The sequence below is a fragment of the Hippocampus comes genome, unplaced genomic scaffold (assembly GCF_001891065.2).
Source record: "Hippocampus comes isolate QL1 unplaced genomic scaffold, H_comes_QL1_v1.1 scaffold83, whole genome shotgun sequence".
In the NCBI taxonomy this organism is placed as follows: Eukaryota; Metazoa; Chordata; class Actinopteri; order Syngnathiformes; family Syngnathidae; genus Hippocampus; species Hippocampus comes.
Genome location: NW_017805281.1, coordinates 2,531,231 through 2,540,150, shown reverse-complemented (window position 1 = coordinate 2,540,150; position 8,920 = coordinate 2,531,231). Strand labels below are relative to the sequence as shown.

The 8,920-nt window shown below is 45.7% G+C and overlaps 1 protein-coding gene across 2 annotated transcripts in view; it reads left to right on the top strand.

Moving 5' to 3' along the window:
* The first annotated feature begins 31 nt into the window (after nt 1–31).
* Nucleotides 32–8,920, top strand: part of LOC109516628 (kinesin-like protein KIF1C) — a 15,777-nt gene continuing 6,888 nt past the window's right edge. Inside the window, exons 1-18 of one of the 2 annotated variants that reach the window (XM_019871340.1) lie at nt 32–526; nt 2,832–2,947; nt 3,062–3,138; nt 3,251–3,329; nt 3,403–3,503; nt 4,389–4,454; nt 4,524–4,702; nt 5,011–5,122; nt 5,190–5,267; nt 5,348–5,413; nt 5,516–5,594; nt 5,920–5,998; nt 6,073–6,221; nt 7,484–7,683; nt 7,777–7,856; nt 7,928–8,003; nt 8,564–8,643; nt 8,783–8,877. In XM_019871340.1, coding sequence (XP_019726899.1) covers nt 2,842–2,947; nt 3,062–3,138; nt 3,251–3,329; nt 3,403–3,503; nt 4,389–4,454; nt 4,524–4,702; nt 5,011–5,122; nt 5,190–5,267; nt 5,348–5,413; nt 5,516–5,594; nt 5,920–5,998; nt 6,073–6,221; nt 7,484–7,683; nt 7,777–7,856; nt 7,928–8,003; nt 8,564–8,643; nt 8,783–8,877 — 1,702 coding nt within the window. In that variant the 5' untranslated portion in view covers nt 32–526; nt 2,832–2,841. The remainder of the gene's footprint in view (nt 527–2,831; nt 2,948–3,061; nt 3,139–3,250; nt 3,330–3,402; nt 3,504–4,388; nt 4,455–4,523; nt 4,703–5,010; nt 5,123–5,189; nt 5,268–5,347; nt 5,414–5,515; nt 5,595–5,919; nt 5,999–6,072; nt 6,222–7,483; nt 7,684–7,776; nt 7,857–7,927; nt 8,004–8,563; nt 8,644–8,782; nt 8,878–8,920) is intronic. The other variant, XM_019871339.1, reaches the window with a different exon arrangement.

The window sequence follows — 8,920 nt, the reverse complement described above, 5'->3', positions numbered from 1 at the left end:
GGTATTTTGTTGGGGGGGGGGGGTGCTGGTGTATTCTGAAAAGTTACTCAATTTGGCAAGAAAACTGCCAAGTTGGTATTAATGGTTGGTCCCGCAGGATGCTACCCCAAAAATTCCATCCAAATGTGATGTAGACTTTCAGAGTAAGAGCCAACCATTCCGGTTCTGGCAGTAACTCGACTCCTCTTGGAGATTGGGCGGGCCCTCGCGGGTCTCGAGGCTGTGCGTCGTGAACGCGCCCGCCAGCTCAGGCACGCACCCGCCGCGCGGCCACGCCACCGGCCAGGCTTCCCCCCCCACCCCCGTCTCCTTCCTGTTGTTCCAACTCCATTTTCCCCTCTCCAAAGTCCACCTTGGCCGCCGTCTACCGGGGCGACGACGCGTGGAACAGCAGCGGAGCGCCGAGGGTCGCCGGCGCCCACAGTCGCCGCCGCCGGGTGTCGAGACTTCCAGGTCCTCCCGAGTCTACCGCTCGGCCGGCCCGCAACTTTTTCAGCGGTCACGGTGACGTCAACTCCGTCACTTCGTAAGTCGTCCAACTTTTTCTTGCGCCCCGCGCGTGAGAGCGCGGTGGAAGCGCTCGTCGTCAACTTTGTGACGGTGTGTCCCGGTACCGACAGGCCGGGAGCGGAAGCTGCGCGCGGCGGCTTCCGGACATGGTGGTCGCGTGAGGCGATCGGGAAACGCACACACTCACACGCATACCCGTCAGGTAGAATTGAGTTGGATGACGTCACATACGGTGACTCTGTTACGTAAGCCTGTTGGTGACGACATTGTTTGCACGTGTCCCACACACTTCTGAGGTTTGGGGTTCGAATCTTGACTTCAGCCTTCCCTTGTGGAATTTGCATGTTACACCAGCTTCCGCTTTCGTTCCCAAACCATGTCATTAAAGTCCTGAAATTGTCACTCGGCGAGTGTGAACTCTTGTTTGTTTACATGTGCCCTGTGACCCACCAGTCCGCCTCTCATCTAAAGTCACCCCAGATGGTTTCCACTTGACCTGGGACCGCAATGAGGATGCGCTCTGAATATTTCCAATATGAGAAAACATTGTGCTCATTCGTTTGTAGTTTCTCTTCAATCAGTATGGTGGTTCTGAGGTTCCAGGTTGGAAACTGGGCTCAGGCCTGCCTGTGTGGAGCTTGTGTGTACATTCTGCAGATACTTGCCCGTACATTCCAAAAACATGAAGGACTGGCTATACAGTTCGTGCTTTGCCATGAACATGCGACCAGTTCAGGGCTACCGATAATCGGCAGAGTGGTGGATATCTTTGGTTAAGAGGTCACCAACCTGTTTGAAGCTGAGAGCTACTTCTTGGTTACTGATTGTTATTATTATGTTATAATTAGGCTAGGGGGAAAAAATTGGAAGAAAATCATTCTGAATGAGTGAGGAATTGATTAAATAACACTGGTCAACAAATTTATACAATTTTATTAATCAGAGATGCAAATCAACAATTCTGGGTGTTTTTCTTTTCTTTTTTTTTGCACTGATTCCAAAAGTGCCTCGATTTTTTTCTCTAGCATATCTGGTTTTCCTAACATGAATAATATTATAACTAGGGATGAAGTCTTGTATTGTATATGTAATAATTGAAATAAATTAAGATGACTACTTCATGGATTTCACTTATCACTGGTTCTTTTGGGAACGTAACACCCGCGATAAACGAGGGATTATTCAATACAGTATATAAAATAAGATTATATTTACCGGTAGTAATACTTCTGAAGTAAGGGTTAGGTTCAGCAACTGGTGGAATTTTTTTCTGAAACATTACCGCTATAAATTACAACACATGGTAAAGTCTATATCGCACAAGCTTTTATTTGTCACATTTACAAACAAAAACTGAAACTATCTCCAAAATCTGATGTGTTAGAGAAAAGGAAAGAGATTTTGGAAATCAACCTCAAAAATACATTTATTGACACATAAAGCCATCTCATATTCAAATTTGTTGTCGACCAGTATAACTGACAGGATAATCAATTCTAAAAAGTTAGTGAGTTAGTGACAGCCCAGGTTCATGAATAATTAATCAGCAATGATCATGTTAATCATTTCTTACAATGATTAGCCAACAGATCCATACCAAATACTGTTTGCAACTCTTTCTAGAAATGTCTTCCATTGTTTACTTTTTCAAATGATTGATTATGATCACTCATACAGCATTATTCCTCGAAAGTCACAATGCCCCATCACTGGTGAGCTGTTTATGGAATATGGCCCATGTGGTCCTTGGTGGTGGTGGTGGGGGGGCTACCACGTTGGTGACCCCTGCTTTAGATAAACCCGAGATGGTCTATGATTCCATGAGTGGAGAGGATCAGGGATATTGACCCACACCATGTTTACTTGGGTTCCGTTGCCGTGGCGACCGAGGCCGCCACATGACAAAAGAAGAGCAAACATTTTCCCGGCGAACACGGAAGCCGTTTCCTCCTGCCGGGTGGCCGCTACATTCGAGTTGTTGCTAAAGTTAGCATGCGTGGCTAAAGTGGCGCTCCCTTGGCATCCCAGCAATGTGTGTGTGCACACGTGTGTGCGTGCGCGTGTATTTTTAGCTGCATGTTGTTGTGACTGGTCTGATCTTCACGACTTGTACCATCACTGATCAATATGCACACAAACGCACACGCAAAACTGTTACCAGGTGACTGCGGCGGCCCGAGGCCAGGGCGTGGGAAGCGGCACGTCGACCAGGCGCCGAGAGCGGGGGGGGGGGGGGGGGGGAAGAAGTAGCACCTCAAAGAAATCCATTTCAAGGATGACCTTTAACCTTTGACTTTGGGTTTTTGATTGGCTGCTTAAAGGTGGGCTGAGATGGCGGGTGCTTCGGTCAAGGTGGCAGTGCGCGTCCGGCCGTTCAACGCCAGGGAGACAGGGCGCAATGCCAAGTGTGTCATCCAGATGCAGGGCAACACCACCTGTAAGCCACGCATACACACACACACACACACACACACACACACACACACACACACGACATTTTCTATGTGTGCTTGTGTGTGTGCGTGTGCTCAGCTTCGTCTTGTCCTCTCAGGCATCGTCAACCCCAAACAGCCCAAAGATGCAGCCAAGAACTTCACTTTTGACCACTCCTACTGGTCGCACACCATGGTAATGTCGCCGACACACACACACACACACACACACACACACACACACACACACACACACACACACACACACACACACACACACACACTATATTGATTGTGTGTGTGCTCAGGCCGACGACCCGGCCTTTGCGAGCCAGCGTCAGGTGTACCAGGATATCGGCGAGGAGATGCTGCTGCACGCCTTCGAAGGTGACCTGTCGGTCATGACGACAATGACGACGTGGCAGCAGAAAGCGGGCACTCACCATTTTGTCCTGTGCAGGTTACAATGTGTGCATTTTTGCGTACGGCCAGACCGGGGCGGGGAAGAGCTACACCATGATGGGCAAGCAGGAGGCGGGGCAGGAGGGCATCATTCCACAGGTAGATTCAATTTATTTATTTATTTAATGCTTACTTTTGTACGTCAGGGGAATTCAGTGTCGTTTTTTAAAATTTTTATTTTAGTGGAGTTGAATCAGCACTTTTCTGTACTTTTACTGAGGTATAGGATTGTGATGGCCAAGTATCAATACCAGGTATCAGCCCGGTATCTGCCTTATTTCATGGACTTGTGTACTCACGACAGCGGCCGATATCAATGACACGACTGAACATTTTTCTCAGTGAACAATATCCATGTCAATCCTCTCAAACGCCCATGATGTATTTGTATGTTTTTAAGGTTTATATCAGGGGTGTCGCACTCATTTTTGTCACGAGCCACATTGTAGTTACGGTTTGCCTTGGAGGGCCGTTATGAATTTTGGGAAACCATATAAATGTTTAATCACCTCCACATATTACATACATAGCGCACAAGAAATTGATGAATAACTAGTTTTAAAATCAGGGATCAAGAATAATGACTGATATTGTGGATTGCATATGACAATTTGAAATTTTGCTTCAGATTTTAGCAAGCACCATGGAACTTGACATGCTTGATTTGCTTTTGCGGGCCACATAAAATGATGTGGCCCCTGGGCTTTGACTTTGACACCTGTGGTTAATATTAATGCTTACAGTACACCATTAGTGTGTTGATGCCAAAATATTTTTTTATTTGTTAATTCAATTTCCGCACAGCCGACACAGCATTTCCGTATTTTGAATTGCTTCCATGTCCATCCTCTCATATACCCTTTTGTTAAGTTTGTCAATGTTTATAAGGTTTATATTAATGCTTAGACTGCATTATTAGTGTGCTGTTACATTATAGGTCAATCCTTTTAACATCTTTGTTCATGTTTTCGTGTGTGTGTTCAGTTGTGCGACGACCTGTTCCAGAGGACCGGGGCCAACGCCGATCCCGATTTGACCTATTCTGTCGAGGTAACCCCCCCACCTTGCCGCACGCTTGTGTCGCAACCACGCTCTTGGCTGACAATGATCCCACCGTAGGTGTCCTACATGGAGATCTACTGCGAGCGCGTCCGGGATCTGTTGAACCCCAAGTCCCAGGGGACCTTGCGGGTGAGGGAGCACCCCATCCTGGGACCATACGTGGAGGACTTGTCCAAATTGGCTGTGACCGGATTCTCTGACATTCGGGACCTGATGGATGCCGGGAACAAAGCCCGGTCAGTTTTTTTTTTTTTTTTTGTTTGTTTTTTGCCACTCGAGTTGTTCCACCGTCCACATCAAATATTCGTGGTGCGGAATCTGACATATATATGTCGCCACTATATCGAGTGCGTTAAAGTTCGACTTTACATTAAGTTCACGTTATTGGCTTGCATTTGTTTACGGGGCATTTTTAATATGGCCAACATGCACTCGTATCCCATCGGCGGTCAAGCATGCTCAAGGAGGCCTTTGTATACGTATAATATATTGCATGTTTTTGCGGAGCTTGTGATGGAGTGTTCATATCCGACGCGACCGACAGGACGGTGGCGGCCACCAACATGAACGAGACGTCGTCGCGCTCGCACGCCGTCTTCACCATCGTCTTCAGCCAGCGGCGCCGAGATCTCTTGACCCAGCTGGACACAGAAAAGGTGCGCGCGCGCGTGTGTATGACTTGATGCACACGTGCAAACTTGACGTGTTTGTGCATCTTCTCAGGTCAGCAAGATCAGTCTAGTGGACCTGGCGGGGAGTGAACGCGCCGACTCCTCAGGGTCCAAGGGCACCCGACTCAAGGTCAGAGAACCCACAGATGATTTTATTTTTTATTTTATTTTTTTTAATGTTTGGGCAGTTACTGTGACAATTGTGTACAGGAAGGAGCCAACATCAACAAGTCTCTCACCACACTGGGAAAAGTCATCTCTGCTTTGGCCGACATGGTACAACCCCCCCTTCCCCCCCATGCCACCCAACTTTTTTTTTTTTAGTTCCGCATATTCATTTTCATCGTCTTCATCTTGCCGTCACTGGTGGTGGTGCAGCAGAGCAGCAAGAAGAGGAAGAGCGACTTTATTCCCTACAGAGATTCGGTGCTGACGTGGCTCCTTAAGGAGAATCTGGGTGAGAACTTGGCTTCCCTATCTATTCGCAAATCATCAAGCGATGGTGATTATTTCTGTAATTTCAATTCTCGGCTCAGATAAAGAAAACACACCGCTTCAAAATATTTAAAAAAGTTCATAAAAAAATTATCTATAAATGTTAGATTAAATGCAAATGTATTGAACTGATAAATTTAAATACAATTGGTCCTAAAATTGGATAATAAAAAGCAATGCACTTTTCCCCTTTTATGAATTGTTCTAAAAAAACAACCAATAAGACTAATAAAATAATAAGATCCTTTTTTTTGGGGGGGGGGATTTGCGCCAATTCCGTGTCCCAGGCGGAAACTCTCGCACGGCCATGATCGCCGCTCTCAGTCCTGCTGATATCAACTATGAAGAAACGCTCAGCACTTTGAGGTAAGAGCTTCTCACGCTTCCTTTCCGTGGACTTCATCCACTTTGACCCGATCGCGCCTGCGCCGCCGCTGCAGGTACGCCGACCGAGCCAAGCAGATCCGCTGTAACGCCATCATCAACGAAGACCCCAACGCCAAACTGATCCGAGAGCTGAAAGGGGAAGTGGAACGACTTCGGAGCCTCCTCTTCGCTCAGGGCCTGCACGAGCTCATCCACAACCAGGGTATGCCGCATTCCAGTGTCCGCGCTCACCGCATTCCATCAGCCGTGCTCACCGCATGCCACGCGTCTCAGCTGCACTCCTTCCATATCCTCCACAAACTCTGTTTTATTACACGCCACATCGTACTTTTTAAAGCTTCCGTCAGATGATCGCTATGACTGTATTATTATCTCATCAAATTATGACGTGCTGCTCTGAGCCCGGCATTCCATTGTTATTATACCGTATATGCTTTACAGTGGTACACTGACGTATGAGCTCGATTCAGGAATGTCCAAACTATTTCCATAGAGGGCCACAGAAAATGGAAAGAAGACGAGATGTTGCTAAAAACCAATCCAATAGGATAGGTTAACAAATGTTGAACAGTTGAATGTATTGAAAGGATCGGGGGGAAAAAAATCTATTGTGTTATTGGTGACAGAGCAAAAGGTTATATTATGTTATTATTATAATATAATGCAAATTTCTCCATTATGGGACAAATAAAGGTTTTCTTATCTTATCTTAATAATAATAATAACCTTAGATATTTTCGCATTATTTTTGTGCCAATTTTTAAAAAAGTGTGACAATTAAATGTCATAAGAATTAAAAATGATTAAAAAATACAATAATAAATGTGTTTTTAATGCATGTTGAGATATTGTTCAACATTATAATTTTTTCTTGTAACTTTCTGATATAGGCCACGTTTTAATTCATTATTAGAATATGTGACAAATAACAGTGGGCCACAAATGGCATTTTAATGGGATTTAATTTGTTCTGTGATCTAGCTCATTACTCAATTTACTCATGCGATACAGTATATCTAATCCAGTAAACAAAACAAACTCATAAAGTGGGGCTCTTGAAAGAGAATACCACCTCTATTTAAAAACAAAACTAAAGTTGTGGAAAATGGTGACAAATTAACCACATATTTAATTCTCCAATGCTTTATATTAAAGAATTTAATTGCTTGTAAAAAAAAAAAAAGAAAAAAAAGTGAAGAATAATTGCAATTTTGTTCCAGTCATTATGCAAGAAACATCGAGGCACTATTTGCTTTCCTGGGCCATAACAAATAATGAGGCAAACCGGATCTGGCCCCAGGCTGCGTGTTTGAACCATGTGCTACATGTACACGTGTGTGTTTGTGTGCGTGTGTCTGTGCCCGCGCATGCTATGTTTACAGACTGATATTTACAGATGTGCACGTGCCCGTCAGCCTTCACATTCCAAAAGTAATATGAGCCCCCCCCTGCCGGTTTCTCTAGCCAACAACAACGGCTCCTCCACAGGAGGTGTTTCCTTACCGCTGACTATCACAGCCAATGGGACGGCCGATCTGAAAGACTCCGCCTCTTCAGGTGTGTTTGACCTCAGTGAGTCAGCGGATGTTAATCACCTTCCTGCCGGGGAGGCCGAGGTTGCCACGGAAACCATCAGTAAAGAGGAGGCGGCTGAGAGACTGCTGGTATGATGATTATGATGATCATGATGTGATGTCACAGCAGAAGCATACACACACAGACATTCTCTCACGCATGTGTGTGTTTGCGTGTGTCAGGAGACAGAGAAAATCATGGCTGAGCTCAACGAGACATGGGAGGAGAAGTTAAGGAAGACGGAATCCATCCGTTTGGAGAGGTGAGCCGAGCTCGTCGGAACATCTTCAACTTTTCCTTCGCCTCGTAAACGTGTGCGTGCGTGCACGGCAGGGAGTCGCTCTTGGCCGAAATGGGCGTGTCCATTAAAGAGGATGGAGGGACCCTTGGTGTCTTCTCTCCTAAAGGGGTGAGTGACCATACAGCACACACATAAAATACAGTCATGATTCCCAACCACGTGGGTGTACAGTGAGTGAGAGATCATCAGGTGCACTATGTAGGAAGTGATCTCATTTTACTTCAATGGGCATTTTGCAGTTTTCAGCTGCACTTTTCAAATCAGCACGTCGTCTATCACGTCGTTTATGGACACAGTCATTTATTGAAAACAAAACCTGCAAAATCCCACTTTAATTTGCATTCCTATTCGTTGACTCCAAATGTATCTTTGTCAACCTTTCTGCGCTGACAACATATATTGACAAACAGAGCAGAGAATTGCTTTTTCACGACCGGTACTTAGGTACAATTTACTTGTGCATCCACCTTTTGTCCTTCATACAACAGAATGAGTTCATGAGAGTAGGAGTACATTTGGAATGACATTGATATTTCGGCAGATAAATGTTTTGGGATATTCTTGATCTTTTTCGCTTTTTTGCCCCTTTGCCCACCATTAGATGGCACATACAGCAACCCGGGCTTTTATTTTGAAAGCTGTCACAGTACGTGTGTGTCTGTGTTTAGACTCCTCACCTTGTCAACTTGAACGAGGACCCTCTCATGTCCGAGTGCCTCCTCTACTACATCAAGGAAGGATTCACCAGGTTGGACCTTCGTCTCCTCGTGGTTGTGTGCACCTAAAAGAAGAGGAGGCATTTTAAAGTGTGTGTGTGTGTGTGTGTGTTCGTGTGTGTGTGTGTGTGTGTGTGTGTGTGTGTGTGTGTGTGTGTGTGTGTGTGTTAGAGTGGGACAGCAGGATGTGGACATCAAGCTGTCTGGACACTTCATCAAGGAGATCCACTGTGTGTTTGTGAGTGAGACCAACGAACAAGGAGAAGGTGAGCCTGATCACAACAGCTCGTGTGTGTGCGTGTGTGGGTG